We start from the raw sequence: 16,727 nt of genomic DNA, 5'->3' as shown, positions 1-16,727 counted from the left end.
CGAAAACAGGTGATCAGTGTAGCAAGGTATATATGGCAAGCAGGAGTGTGCGGGGGCAAGGAAGAGGATCACGTAGTGAACACACAGCTCTTAGTAAGTCCAGGCATATGTAATCACAGCTTCATGTCACTGACTCTGCATCCCAATATAATTGCATTTTGGGGCATCATGCCAATGTCATAAAGCTTGCCTTAATACGGTCTGACACTGTGGGTAGGTGGTTCGAGTCCTGAAGGTCGGAAAGAATTTCACCATCAGAATGTTGGTTGGCAGGGTATAAGAGGTGGTGGTATACAATTTCTAATCACTAGATTGCATGCCAAAAACCTGGATTCAATTCCAAACTGCTCTGCAGTGCTCATATAGTGTGAGGGCATATGACGACACTATTGATGGTGATTTACCCGTTGGATGGGGTGTAAAAGCCTTGAGCAGACCCCTTGGTGCTATATGACAGGAGTCAGCTATGTGCCGGCACTGGGTTTCACCCTCTCCCTTCCTGGTAACATATCTCATGTCATTAATTCTTCTGATGAGGTTGACGTTAGGAAAGGCAGGTAAAAAAAAAAAAAAAAAAAAAAAAACTCACTACGAAGATTCATCTTGCTTCATACCCAACCCCGCATAGAAATGGGATAAGGGTTGGACATACATATGGTGTATGTTATATGTAAAGGACAAATTCACTGTTACATTGTAATATGATTATCACCCTGTGATGTTCTCATAATTTGAGTAGAATTTTCCATGTCCATCAATACATAAATTTTCACACCTACATGTTGCATCAGTATGTGGTTAATTTGTGTGCGTGCATATGAAAAGGGACCACATGTCGGGTATTGAGATAAAGGTGCTGTCGTGTTCCATAATATGTAACTAATATCATATAACTGAACTGATTGCCTCCGAAAGAAATTAAGGCCTTAAATTAGCATGTGATATTACAACATAAGATTTTATAACTTTTCAGTAGAGATGTTTAAAAATTTGGTTACTTTGTGACACAATTAACTAATAAACTGTTGGGAAGTTAAGCTGGTGTTTACATTTTTATGTTCACCGGTATTCTGATGTAGACTTTTTAAACAAAAATTACCAACAGATATTATTTACGGTCTAATTTTTTCGTGGAGATCTATCGATGCTAAGTTTTTGAGGTTTTATGACTTGCAGAAGGTCACTGAAGACAACTAATTGCAACACTACTGCACTTTACAAAAATTATCACATACCTTAATGATCGTTAATCACAACCAACATACGACAGGGATATCAGTTATTCATGCTGAAGCCTGCGTTTTGGTCGAGATCTCTTCTTTGGGGAGAATTTTCTTGGAGTTGGTGGTTTTCTCTTCTGAGCCTTACTTGTTTTTTCAGGTGTTACACTTTTTGAAGATGATGATGATGGGTGATTATTGGCAGAAGAGGAGAAACAGAAGCCGGCTCCGTAAGATTTTCACTTTAGGTGGTTGGTGGTGGCATTGTTGGAGCAGGGAAGTTACAACCGGACATAGTACATCTATCTCCTGATATGAATGGTGTAATTTTTTCAAGGAGATACATCTGTCTATCGCTGCTAAGTCCTTGAGGTTTGATAACTTGCGGAAGGTCAGTGAAGTCGAGCAGTGGATCTTCTGGAAGGATGGTGTAGGGTACTTAGTCAGAAACTATGGATGTTTTTGTCAACACTAAACCAGGGTGCTCTTTCATATACACAAAGTGATGTATCTGGACTATTTGTGGAATGTTTTTCATTCCAGCACGGAACTTGTTTTGCCAGTCATAAGTAGGAAACGTTAGATTTCTGGATTCTGTGCCAACAGCGACATTGAAAGTTAGAAACTTCATTTTGTTCCGTATTGAACTGGGATTACAGTAAAATGAAAATGTTAAAGGTCCACCTTTTCAATACCATGAATGTATATTGATGTGAATATATATCACATAATGTTTAGAGAAGGTTGGTACTAGTTTCGACGCTCATTGCGTGTCATCATCAGCCAACAAATCAATTGAGCAAAATGCAACTTATCGAATAGCAATATATAACACATGATAGCACCTACAAGACAATAATGTTAAACCATGACTAGTTGAAATGACATGAAACACATGTCAAATGTCATGAAACACATGACAGCAAATACAAGGATTAATGTTGAAAGCTAAATTGTCAAAAGTTAAAACAATGAAAGCAAAACAGAGAAGGTAACAATAGTTAGGGTATGATACATGAGAAAGTAGTCCAGCTTGAGGTTTGTAGAACATAAGATGTATCTATATACAACATTTAAATGCACCTACTAAGGCAAATTTTAAATGTAACATTAAAATGATGAGGGTATGGTGCGTATAACCATCTAAAACATATGACAGCACCTATAAAGTCACTGTTAGATTATAACCAGTTGAATGATGTGGTGTGTCTGACCATAAAACATAACATTTTTGAGAAGGTATCCCAGTTGTTGAGTCTTGATAAACAGGAGAATAGTCCAGCTTGAGGTGCATAAATCATATGTTATCAGTGGGAAGAATAATCTTGTTCTCTTAAGTTGCGGTAATTAACAGGCTTAATTCAGGTGGTTTCGAAGCCAACAATGTGGTCGTGTGAAGATCATAATTTGAATTAAAGTCACGATTCCCAGTTCAGTATGGAAACATGGAGACCTTGAGTAGTGTGATGGCATAGATGTTGAAAGGAGAGGAGCTGGAGGCCTCCATTATTGCTCTCTTTATTAGCCCAGCTAAAAACCACTCGCAGGGGTCATATAAGGTGAAGGCACATACATAGACAAAGTTTGAACAAATTTTGTATTTATCGCAAATGCTAAAACTCTCATAATAAGTAAGGACTAAATACATCTTATTTACAAATTCATATTGTGGGCATAAGAATAGTTCAGCAGGTGACTAAAGAGACAGGGGAATATAGTCTAACAGGGTCATAAGAATAACAATAACAAATTAAATGAAACACTGCAAAAAATAGTATCGTGACCTGAAATTTCAGTCCAATGCCTTCTAAATGATATCGAGACAGCGCTGACAGTCCCAAAAGGAAAATTACACGCCATATTTATAGACTTCTCCAAGGCTTTTGACATGCTCATGCAAGCAAAGAAGAGAGACATCTGGTGGAATTTTTACATCACTGATGCAATGACCTGCCACGACTGGAAACGGGGAAATTACGAACTAAGACATACAGTCACACGCTTTGCCGTACTGACTCTGTATAGCGCAATGAATATAATTCCGATAGTTATTATAGACATTAAAAATATAAATGCTTATCCATTGTGACAACCTAATACCAACATTAAACTAATGCGTTTCTTCTTCACCACGTTATCACAAAGAGAGTCCCTTGTCAACTAACACATCAAGAGGCACACTATCAAAAGTGGCTGATGCATCACGACTTCGGTGTTTATTTTATCTTGATTTATGACATACATACATACATACATACATTATCATTATAGACTGTTATGCCTTTCAGCGTTCAGTCTGCAAGCCTCTGAGAATGTACTAAACATCGCCACAATCCTCGATTTGCAACTAGTGTTGTGGCCTCATTTAGTTCTATACATCTTATCTTTAAATCGTTAGAAATCGAGTCTAACCATCGTCGTCTTGGTCTCCCTCTACTTCTCTTACCCTCCATAACAGAGTCCATTATTCTCCTAGGTAACCTATCCTCCTCCATTCGCCTCGCATGACCCCACCACCGAAGCCGGTTTATGCGTACAGCTTCATCCATCGAGTTCATTCCTAAATTAGCCTTTATCTCCTCATTCCGAGTACCCTCCTGCCATTGTTCCCACCTGTTAGTACCAACAATCATTCTTGCTACTTTCATGTCTGTTACTTCTAACTTATGAATAAGATATCCTGAGTCCACCCAGCTTTCACTCCTGTAAAGCAAAGTTGGTCTGAAAACAGACCGATGTAAAGATAGTTTCGTCTGGGAGCTGACTTCCTTCTTACAGAATACTGCTGATCGCAACTGCGAGCTCACTGCATTAGCTTTACTACACCTTGATTCAATCTCACTTACTATATTACCATCCTGGGAAAACACACAACCTAAATACTTGAAATTATCGACCTGTTCTAGCTTTGTATCACCAATCTGACATTCAATTCTGTTGAATTTCTTACCTGCTGACATCAATTTAGTCTTCGAGAGGCTAATTTTCATACCATACTCATTGCACCTATTTTCAAGTTGCAAGATATTAGACTGCAGGCTTTCGGCACAGTCTGCCATTAAGACCAAGTCGTCGGCATAGGCCAAACTGCTTACTAAATTTCCACCTAACTGAATCCCTCCATGCCATTTTATACCTTTCCGCAGATGATCCATGTAAACTACGAACAGCAAAGGTGAAAGATTACAGCCTTGTCTAACTCCTGTAAGTACCCTGAACTAAGAACTCATTCTACCATCAATTCTCACTGAAGCCCAATTGTCAACATAAATGCCTTTGATTGATTTTAATAATCTACCTTTAATTCCATAGTCCCCCAGTATGGCGAACATCTTTTCCCTCGGTACCCTGTCATATGCTTTCTCTAGATCTACGAAACATAAACACAACTGCCTATTCCTCTCGTAGCATTTTTCAATTACCTGGCGCATACTGAAAATCTGATCCTGACAGCCTCTCTGTGGTCTGAAAGCACACTGGTTTTCATCCAACTTCCTCTCAACGACTGATCGCACCCTCCCTTCCAGGATGCCAGTGAATACTTTGCCTGGTATACTAATCTTTGAGATACCTCGATAGTTGTTGCAATCCTTCCTTTTCCCTTGCTTATAGATAGGTGCAATTACTGCTTTTGTCCAATCTGAAGGTACCTTACCAACACTCCACACTAATTTTACTACTCTATGAAGCCATTTCATTCCTGCCTTCCCACTGTACTTCATCACTTCAGGTCTAATTTCATCTATTCCTGCTGCCTTATGACAATGAAGTTTATTTACTATCCTTTCCACTTCCTCAAGCATAATTTTACCAACATCATTTTCCTCCTCCTTATGAGCTTGGCTGTTTGCAACACCACCATGATGATTTCCTTTTACATTGAGAAGATGTTCAAAAAATCAATATGAGTCAAAACAAACTCAGGCTAGTGTAGTTCAGACAGTGGTAGACAAAATGCATAAGGTAAAATATTGTTTCAGTTAACTTCCCAAAATGGCTTTTATCCAGCTAGATATGATGGTGTATACTGTCTGTGGATCAGTGGAAGTGTAGTCCGTCTCCGTAGCGTAACGGTTAGTGTTATTAGCTGCCGTCCTCGGGGGCCTGGGTTCGATTCCTGGTACTGCCAGAAATTTAAGAATGGCAGGAGGGCTGGTATGTGGTTGAAATGGTACATGCAGCTCACCTCCAGTGGGGGTATGCCTAAAAAGAGCTGCACCACCTCTGGATGACACGAGTTGACTTACTTAGTGGAAGTGTAGGCTTCCGTAACCAAAATCCCCACTGGTGTAGAGTGGAGATAATCCTATATTGCCAGGTAGTGTCGTCAAACTTTTTCAGGTATGTATGTATGTATGTATGTATGTATGTATGTATGTATGTATGTATGTATGTATGTATGTATGTATGTATGTATGTATGTATGTATGTATGTATGTGTTGATAAATAAATAAATGAATGAATGAATGAATGAGTGAATAAATAAATAAATAAATAAATAAATAAATAAATAAATAAATAAATAAATAAATAAATAAATAAATAAATAAATAAATAAATAAATAAATAAATAAATAAATAAATAAATAAATAAAATACAGCATGAGGAGGAGGAGGTTGTGTGATGCATGTGTTTGTTCTCTGCTGCAGTTCACAAATAACACAATGCATTGAGAATAAAGTTAAAACAGAGCAATGAAAATTGAAGGAGATCTAACTCTCTAGATTTGTTCGGTATCAACATTCCAGCGTGAGAATTAAGAGATAAGCGTGAGATCTAATTTACCTGCTTGTTAGCGAATATAAGTAATGCAGCATCTTTAAGCTCCTTCTCTGACATAAGTTTAGCCAACTCACTATGAGCTTCTGGGAGTCTTTCTTGATTGCTGGAGTCTATAACAAACACAACAGCCTGGAAAGAAAAAAGCAAGAAACAGACAAATGTCAGACAAGTTCATTTCACAGCGAAGTGATAAGATAAAGCAGAACAAACTATAATTAGGAAAAGTTAGACCTATTTCCAATCTACAAATATAAGTACAAGGAGGTTCTGCACTGGTGACCACTCGCTGGCAAATTTGTGAACAGCAAGTTCTATGGTGATGTTTATTCAAGAATATGTGACCCAGTTTTTACGAGTATTTTGAATTCACACTTGTACTTCCTGAGTTCACTACAACATAATTTTTAATAATATAAGAAATTTATTTTAACTCAACCTATTCAATACAGTACAAGATGTTAAGGGATTTATTGAATACGTTGAGTTAAAATAAATTTCTTATATTATTATATATTAAGATTCTTTCTCAATACGGATAAAATGATTTTCATTACTTGTAATTCACTACAACATTAAAATACAGTGGAAACCAGAGTGCTTGTGGGCTGAACTTTTCTCTTTCTAGAAGATTAACGTTGCATTAACTTGGATTGATTTTCGGCAACTATGGGATAGGAAAAAGCTAGGACGGGGAAGGAAATGGTCTTGACCTTAATTAAGATACAGCCCCAGCATGTGCCTGGTGTGGAAATGGGAAACCACCGAAAACCATCTTCAGGGGTACGAACTTTCTTGGGTCCTAAACGAGAACAATACTTGGAATGCTGAAATTAGATGATACATTAATAAGATAGAAACAATGAAATGGAAATATCGGGAACAAAATGGAAACATCATGCATAATCAGTGTTGCCAACTTAGCGGATATTCCGCAAAATTTGGTGGAATTAGAAGACTGTTGGCGGAGATATATATCATTTAGCGGACAGTGGATTTTTTGGTGGAATTCTAGATTTATTATAGCGGAATTTAGTGCTTTATCCATTTGACGTTTTTAAAAAATGTCTACTCCAGTCTATCTCCAAGCTATTCCGTATTTCTTATCAGGAGCTAGCAATCACATGAGGAAAACATGTTATGTGGATTTGATGTTGTGAGATCATGGTATCATAAACTAATGTGTGGGGAAGGGTTTCTTATCTCTTAGTTAGCGAATGACGACAGATGATGAAACTGTGAGAGAGTAGCATTTATATTTATGCTATGAAGGAAGACCTGTCCTGTGTGTGGCCCTTGAGGTAGGGGATTCACCTAGTTTGCACCCGGCACTAAACCGCCTACAAGTTTTAGCTCTCTGCCTCGCAGGCAGGGGGTTTAATCCCAGTGAAACTCACAGATCAGGTGAATGCAGACAATTATTATTATTATTATTATTATTATTGCTCATTATTTGAGATCGGATTTCTTGGTGGAATTTTAGCGGATTTTTAGTAGTACTTAGCGGATCTTGAAAATATAAGTTGGCAACACTGTGCATAATAAATGAACAAATAAGCTGCTGGTATAGTGGACAGTTATGAGCATATTTTTTTCCTGAATAGTACACGTTGAAAGAAGCCTTTCGGTGATATTTTCATCTCTCTGGGACCGACAGAATTTAAATTTATCGAGCATATAAATGCATAAAACCACGGTTTTCAGAATAGAAGCACATAAATGCATATTCTTGTGGTTTTCGTCTAAATAGTTTGTTTTTCTTCAAATTCCCCCCCCCCCTCCAATTTGGGCCCTGACCATCCTTAAGGTCCTAAAACAGAAATAATTATTGAAAAGCTTATCTGGTGCGAATAATAGAACCGCAGGTTTTTAACTATTAGTGAGGTCATTCACACACCCTAATTGGCCTCTGCCGGATTAGAGTGCGACTCGTCAGATAAGCGATGGAAGCCCCAAGCATCATTTCACTTTGAAATGCGAGGTATTTTAGTGGTGTGCCTATTTTGGGAACCAGTATTGTTTAGGTGGCTTTTCCCATGAAGTGGTGGAAGATCCGACCCGGTCAAGTGAAGTTTCTGCATTCTACTCTCAGTTCGTAATCGTATCCGTATTTACCTATCGAGTTCTTGTGATTTCTAAGTACGCGATGCCTAAAGTTAAGGAATCTCTGAGTGTTTTACTCTGACGATGTGCAAAGGAAGACCCTGACTCGTTTTCTACCGACGGGAAAATTCTTTTCTGAAAAATGCGCGAAAAAGAGGTAAGTTCTTATTGACATTTTCACATCTACGTTCTTAAAGATATTACTGGTCAAACGGTTGAAATTTCAAGTAAGCCGTATGTGCAGCATACGGTGCCTACCTACTAGGTAAGTAGAGAGAAGTCTAAGAATTCAGAGTGTAGACCCGTTAGATCCCCAGATTTTACATTTCCGAGACGGAAATTGACGTTTGGATTTGCTGGTTTTTCATGGGATCGTTGAGAGGGTGCTCGTATTTCTACTGCAATATTTGAAAATAATTTCATAGTCCACAATGCTTTATTTTTGTTCAATGTATCTTTTTCTCATTTATGCATACCTACCTATTTATTTTCAGATCAAGATTTCGAAGGGTTTTCAATTTTCCCAACATAAAGCCACAAGTGGGCACTCAGCAAAAGTTGAAGAATTAAAAAAGAAATAGCATATAATTGCAGGAGTTTTCAACAGAGGTTACAATTACCTAGCTTACTATTATTTCAAACGCATTTCACTTTGTTATTGTAATTTCAACTTCGAATTCACATTACTCATTTTGACAAAGTCTAAGCCTAATAAGAAGTATACTGTATAAGCACATGCGGCTACATTTAAGCATATTTAGTCGACTAAAAACAACGCAATATGAAAGTCCTTTTAAAGAACTATTACTAGTAAAACTTGAACGTTAAGGAAGGGGAGTTAGGGATTGGAATAACTTACCAAGGGAGATGTTCAATAAATTTCCAATTTCTTTGAAATCATTTCGGAAAAGGCTAGGAAAGCAACAGATAGGGAATCTGCCACCTGGGCGACTACCCTAAATGCAGATCAGTATTGATTGATTGATTGATTGATTGATTCAAGGTCAGGTGTAAATAACAAATTTTATCATGTGTTATAATTTTTTTAATGTGTTAAAGATAGAAATCTTTTTAATATTCTTGATCCTTTAAACTTAGATGTAAGAAGCAGAATTTCACTTCTAGACATACTACCTAATGTCTATCAAACATGACATGTTTATTTGTAAGATACAACTGTTAAAACATGTATTCTAATGTGTATGTAAATGACAGCTGAGGATGACTTGTAATAAGTCGAAACCGGTCCTGTTTTAAAAAACATTATTAAATTTAGTATTGATAAGGTGGATCTCTTTCTTTCTATGACATACTATAGATATCAATACGGAACATCATGAAATTTATTAATCAAGATAAAAAAGAAAAAGGAAATCGAAGAAACAAACGCTGATACAACCTTTGTTCAATCAGCAACAGCGCTCGGACGAGTTCTCTTCCAGAGAGAACATACCCCTCTACAAGGTCGAACATGCTGAAATTAGAGCTCTCTTCAAGGACTTCGCAGGAAGAGAGTTGCCTCATACGTAAAAATTACGTTTCTTCAGAGTATGAAAAGGTATGAATTCATGCATGATTGCCATATTCCGCATTCTCGTTTAAACAATTTAGAAGTCATTTTAACATGGATCTGGCTCTGTCGTAATGAAGGTAATCTCTCGATAACACCTTCATTCCATGAAGAATATTAATTCAGGTACTTTCTTCACCGGGTTCTACACGCAATCAGGGATGACATCGGGAGCCACTCAATTTGGTTATCTATCGACGAGACCACAGACAGTTGTGGAAGATACATGGCCAATGTTATTGTTAGAAAACTCAGTCCCAGTGAACCGGGGAAGGGCCACCTAATTCGGTGCAGGGAGCTAGATGTGACAAACCATGGTACCATGGTGCGAACAGTGCAAGCAGCTCTGCGTAAGAATATTTTTGTTAATTTATTTTTCGAGCGTTTTGCCAAAGATGATTTAGTACAGTCTGGCTATAATTTCAATGTATTCTACGTATGCTCAGTGAAGACTCTGATAGTTCTGATAGTTAAATATCTCTTACAGTCGTACGACATGTCCGAATACCATTAACTGAACGGTTCACCCTTCATTTTATGCATTCCTGTTTCAGGCTTGCTGTGGCCAACCTTTTCAGATGAGGAGGTAAACAAAGTACTCGCATTGGTGATTGATGCTGCTCCCTACATGATTAAGGCTGGGAAGAGCTTCAAGCTTCTCTACCCAAAGATGTTACTTGTCTTGCCCATGCAATGCACAGAGTTGCTGAGGAGCTGCGCGAAAAATCGCCCAACGTGAACAGCGTCATTTCCTCAGTGAAGAAAATTTTCGTTAAAGCTCCTTCTCGCGTCCGTGCCTTCAAGACGATGCATCCAGAGCTCCCTTTACCTCCCGAGCACATATTGACGCGATGGGGAAATTGAATATTGGCTGCCTTGTATTACGCTGAATCTCATAGGGCAATTGAAGAGGTAAGATTAGTTGAAATGTTTAAAATCTTCTCATTTTCGAGGTTTTCTCTATCATTCTTTTCATATCTTTTATCTTTACTCCATCATCATCATCCTAAACCATCTCCAGTTTCCCGGGTGTGGTATGTGAGCCTCCTCCATCTTATCCTGTCCTTGTACCATTCTTCCTCCACCAACTTGTCCCAATCATGACCTCTCAGCAGTATATCGCTCTTAACAAAATTTATCCATTTCCTTCGTGGCCTTCCCACGGGTCGTCTTCCTTCTACCTTTCTGTCAAATTCCTTCCTTGCAGTTGTGTTTACTGGCATCCTCTTCATGTGACCAAACCACTGCAGTCTTGATATCTGAATCTTATTGAGGAGAGAATCATCTATTCCTACTTCTTCTCTAATTTTCTCATTCCTAATCTGGTCTTTCCTTTTTCTGGATCATAGTGCGTAGGAATTTCATTTCAGCTGCCTGAAGTTTGGAATTATCTCTATTGGTCAGTGTTGTGGTTTTAAGACGGTATGTAAGAATTGGTGTATAATAGGACTTGTACAATGTCATTTTTGTTTTCATGGGTATTTGCTCATCCCACAGCAGGTGTCTTACCTGGTGGTAAAATTGTGTTGCCTTATTGATTCGATTGTTCACCTCATGTTTTGCTAGGTTATCATTTGATATAACGCTACCCAAGTATTTGAAAACTGGAACACTGTCCAGTTGAGCTTCATTTAACATGACTATTGGTTCTGCTCCTTCTCCATACACTTTCATCACCACCGTCTTGGTCTTGCTGATGTTTAAACCATATTTCTTAAACTCCTCATTCCAGCTTTGTATTCTCTCTCCCAATTCCTCTTCTGAGTCACTCCAGGTCGCAACATCATCTGCAAATGTGAAGGCTTTGATATCTCCATGTTCTTTCCTTTTAATAGATTTCATTACTACATCCATTACAATAATAAATAGAAGTGGTGACAATGAGCTGCCTTGCTGCACTCCTCTCTTTGTTTCAAACCAGTCCGACAAACCACATCCTACTTGAATACAGCTTCTGTTCCCACTATACAACATTTTCACTTTGTCTATGAGGCTGTCTCGCACTTGAAGTTCTTTCATGCATTGCCAAATTCTTTCCCTTGGTACACTATCGTATGCTTTCTCAATGTCCAAAAATATTAGAAATAAAGGCTTGTTCTTCTCCCAGTATTTTTCCATTAGCATCCTAATTGCAAATATAAGGTCTGTAGTTGACCTTCCTGGTCTGAAACCATACTGCTCTTAAAAATCACAGGAATAGAACCAGCTTTTGGGTGGTTAGGCCGTGTGCATTATGCAGAGTTTCGTCCAGACGTGCCATTTGGACTCATCAGCTGGAATGGCACGCCCCTCCAGGACTCTGCTTAGCAGTGGCAGACCAAACTGTGTGGCCCCGCCGTGTTAGCAAATCAAGTTTGCTAACCTGCTAAAGGAGAAATGACTTCTCCGTTTAAAAAAATGCTCCCCCATTGATCATGAGTGTCTATGGTTATATTAATGTTATTATCATTTTTTAGAGCAGTGTATACCTTATATTTATATGCTTATAGTCAACATGGTATAATATACTCTGGAATTTACTCTTGTTCTAGCGGCTATAGTCGTGAATTTATTTTACTTCTGCTTCATTGATTACCATTAAATATTTTAGTATTAAAGGGAGATTTATGTATATTGTGATTGTGTTTAAATAGTTTAAAGTAAAATGTTGGTTTGTGATACCAGTGATGTAGGTAACTACTTTAAACCATTTTATGGTCATTATCTATTTGTTTTTTAAGTTTTTTATTTTTGTTTATTGTAGCAATAATTGGAGCATTTTCTAAACGGAGAAGTCATTTCTCCTTTAGCAGGTTAGCAAACTTGATTTTCTAACACGGCGGGGCCACACAGTTTGGTCTGCCACTGCTAAGCAGAGTCCTGGAGGGGCGTGCCATTCCAGCTGATGAGTCCAAATGGCACGTCTGGACGAAACTCTGCATAATGCACACAGCCTAACCACCCAAAAGCTGGTTCTATTCCTGTGATTTTTAGATCTGTGGCCGTGAAAGCCTTTTTTGACATACTGCTCTTCTTCCAAAATTGGTTCAACAATATCTCTGATTCTGGTCTCTATTATTTTTTCCAATATTTTCAGGACATGAGACAGTAGTGTGATACCACGGTAATTAGTACATTTTTGTCGGCTTCCTTTCTTGAACAGAGGTACAATGATGCCCATTTTCCAGTCCTCAGGAATAGTATTTTCCTCCCATATCTTGTTGAGCAGTCTGTAGAGCCATTGGATTCCTGGAATTCCCGCTGCTTTCAGCATATCTGCACTTAGTTCATCTATGCCCACTGCCTTTCCTTTCTTCATGCTCTTGAGCGCATTTTCAACCTCAAGCCATGTAATTGGTGGTTCAGTTGTGGTTCCTCGACTTGGCTCTCCTCTATTCGTTGTTATGTTTTCTGTATCTCCATTCAGCAGCTTTTCGAAATAGATCTTGAGTTCTTGTTTAATTTCTCCCTCTTCTTATGCCAGAGTTCCATCATCACGTTCTGTTGCTTTTATGGTCTCTTGATCCCTTCGCTTGTTTTTCACTCCTCTGTATAGCAATTTCATATTTCCTCTACTGTCCTCTTCCAGTTTGTCTGCAAACTCATTCCATTTCTTCTCTTTTTCTTCCTTTACAATGTTCTTTACAGCAAGTTTCTTGTTCCTGTATACTCCTTGAAGTCTTTGTATTTCTTGTTCATTTCGTTCTTGTCCCTGTTTTTGTTTTTCCTTGTCCAGTGCCTTCTTTACTTGGTTTCTTTCTTTCACAGCTGTTTCCACTCTATCATTCCACCATGGTGTCTCCTTTTTTCTTTTGATAGAACTTGCAACTCCACATAGGTTTTTGGCTTCTCCCACAAAGGTGTCTTTGAAGGCCTTCCATTCTTCATTAACGCTGATTACTTCACACTTCGGCAAACTCTGTTGAATCCTTAATTTGTATTCTTCCTTTATTTGCACTTCTTGCAACTTCCAAGTTTTAACCCTTGGTTTTTTCGTAATAAGTTTCTGCGTTTCATTTGTCTTATGTTTGAAGTCTACTACCAACAATCTGTGGTCACTGTCCATGCTTTCACTAGGGATGACCTTTACATCTGTGATGTACCTGCCACCATCTTTATTTGTGATTATGTAGTCAATCAATGTTCTATACTGGCCATCCCAACTGTACCTTGTTATTCTGTGACTGTCTCTGTTTTTGAAGAATGTATTTTTGATTATAAGATCATTTCTTCTGCACAGATCTAATAGTTGTTCTCCTTCTGGGTTCCTTTGTCCAAATCCATGTGGACCAATGATGTTCTCGTACCCAAGTCTGTCTATCCCAACTTGCGCATTTAGATCTCCAATAATAATAAGATTTTCCTCATTAACTGTATCTTCCAGGTCTTGCCGAAATTTCTCTTTGTCTTCCTCACTGCGGCCTGTCTGTGGGGCATACACTTGTATGATGGTGTACTTAGTGTTCTCCAGTTTCATGAACATTTTAATGATTCTATCACTTTTGCAGATAACTTCAGCTGCACTCCATCATACGGCACCTAATTTTGTAATTTTCTCAGTTATTCTCCTCGGCTAATGTTTTTCATTTATATTTTTTCCAGGTGATCAATACGTTTGATGAGCGAACAGCATATACATCGCGAAAGGGCTTGATGCCATCCTTGACTTTCATAAAAGCCTATATAAGCGTCATTCCTGAGGCCATCCTAAAGTTGGAATCATGAGGGATGGAGTTGGTTGAAGTGGTCGCTACAATACAAGGAGTCATCCAAGAAGCTGACTAGTGGCCTGGAGAGACTGGGAAAACCGTGAAACAAAAATTGGAGTTCGTGCTGGCTCGAAATCTTGGTTGGAGTGCAGCGTTGGACTTGGAAAGGATGCTGCGTGGCGAGTCTGCACCGTCAGAGGATTTTCCGAACTACTCTGCACAAGAAGCAGCATCATTCAAATATTTACCTCTTGTGTCAGTTGACGTCGAAAGATCGTTCTCATCACTGAAACTTTTGACTGATTTAAGAAAATCATTCAAAACTGAAAACATAGAAGAAATTCTTGTTGTACAGAGGAATGCAGATCTACTTCATTGACTCGCTTCATTCTGAACATCTTGTAAATGAACTTTTAAACTGTAACTTTTATAAGAAAACTTCTCATATATATACTTTGAAACTTGAATGCGAGTATATCGCAGTGTATCATACATACAATTAGAAAATAAAGCTCGTATATAGAGATATGTTATTGGTTTTTTCGTTTCACTTTCCTTTCTATAGTTTTTAACGGTGTTTTTCGAGCATATTCTGCACATTTAACCGCATAAATGGTTTTTCGAACATATTTATGGAGCATATAATGGGTTTTTCGAGCATATCTATCGAGCATATAACACATGGTTTTCGAGCATATCTGGAGATTTTATCGAGCATATCGATCCGAGCCCTAGTTATGAGTAATTAGTGGACACCTACTATCCACTATTGGATTTTATCATCAAAACTTCACAAAATCAACACAGTATGGTTTATGAGAGACTGCAAGTTTACTTTTGAATACCGATCAGAAGAAAAGATTATATCTTGAGACACCAATATCATAATCACTGTTTTTATGCTGGAATAGTGGACACCAAACCTAATGTATCATGCACACGAATAATTACTTCAAACACACAATCACTAATCTGCACATTCTACAGTAACAGTATAGCAGATCAATGTGGGTCTTCAGTGATTTACATTCCAAAATAATATGTAAACACTTACCCAATGTTTGATAGCACATCACGGCACTTCAAAAGAGAGACGTCTGATGTGATTTTCAACATCCCCCCACTCATTCCTATGGGGCTTCATGAAACAAATAGTACTCTCACTCGCCACTAGACGCCATCCGCTACTACATTTATCCCATTAAATCTATTCTGATGCTTTTGATTCTTATTTTAAGAGAATTATGGCCTAATAGTCCACTATTGAAGCAGTGGCCAATATTGGCCCTGCTACCTTTCATTGTGCTTAAACCTCTGTTGAGCTTCAATTTATACACCGCTTGGGATCAAAGGTAATAAATAAGGTTTGGATGTTAAGGAAAAGTCATATTTTTTTTCCTGAGCTCATTTTACCCGAAATCTGAAAAATAAGTTTGAATGACAGGTTGCTGACCACGTTTAAAGCAATTTGGTGTTGCCTATAAATGCATATTTTGGCCATTTTTATGATTTTGGTCATATTTTGCTCATTTTAATGATATAAGGTCATATTTGGTTATAATTTCAGCATTTTTTTAAAAATTGAGGCATTGTTAACAAGGTACGTGTTATCTGCGTTTAATTTCAAACACAGGATTTCCGAATAGTGCAGTAGATATATTTTTTTCTTTTTCCATAACAGGCAGGTAGCAGGTTTAGAAGACCTGATTCCAAGAAGGCGCTCCTCTATGGACGTCTTTTAGCACATCTTTCTGGACAAGTTAGATGGTGACACTGTACGCGTGAGGTCATGGAACATGACAATAGTGTGTTTCCGCCTTTCAATAGGATGTCACTCCAGTAGATATATTTAGCTCAGAAGCAAATAGCAAACAAGGAAATGCCATGTTATATCTCACCCAGTTCCTCCTTGCAAGGTCGAATTAAAGCTCCCTTGCTCTTTCACTACCAACGAATTTCAACAGATTGGTCACACTTGTAGTACTGCAGTGAACCCCATCATGCCGAAAGTGAAGTGTAGTGAAGCTGTAAAGTTAAGAAAGTATGTGAAAGAGTTTGGTGAAGAGAAGTTCAGTACTGATGGAACAATTCTTTTTTGTAAAGCGTATTAAGTTAAGGTAGCAGCTATAAAGCATTTTAATGTGCAACAGCACTGCACTATGGCTAAGGATAAAAGCTGCGTGAATCAAAAGTCTTCTGAACAGAGCAGGCAGGCTCTTTTGTTTGATACAGTGAAATCTTCGTCAACCAAACTTTCCGATTTCGCCTTCTAGTAGCACCGCTACTTTATGCAACTGGAACATTTTCAAGCAACTATTAGTTATGTCTGACAAATCTACTTTAGTAATTTTTGTTTGTTTGTTTA

General features: G+C 38.1%; 1 protein-coding gene across 1 annotated transcript in view; it reads right to left on the bottom strand.

The window, feature by feature from the left end:
• Window positions 1-16,727, bottom strand: part of LOC136858519 (E3 ubiquitin-protein ligase TRIM23) — a 218,119-nt gene that overhangs the window by 54,074 nt on the left and 147,318 nt on the right. Inside the window, exon 9 of the mRNA XM_067138121.2 lies at window positions 6,008-6,133. Coding sequence (XP_066994222.1) covers window positions 6,008-6,133 — 126 coding nt within the window. The remainder of the gene's footprint in view (window positions 1-6,007; window positions 6,134-16,727) is intronic.

This window comes from Anabrus simplex, chromosome 1 (assembly GCF_040414725.1).
Source record: "Anabrus simplex isolate iqAnaSimp1 chromosome 1, ASM4041472v1, whole genome shotgun sequence".
NCBI classification, from domain to species: domain Eukaryota; kingdom Metazoa; phylum Arthropoda; class Insecta; order Orthoptera; family Tettigoniidae; genus Anabrus; species Anabrus simplex.
The sequence above is the reverse complement of the archived record's forward strand: the minus strand, read 5'-3'. Positions and strand labels throughout refer to the sequence as shown.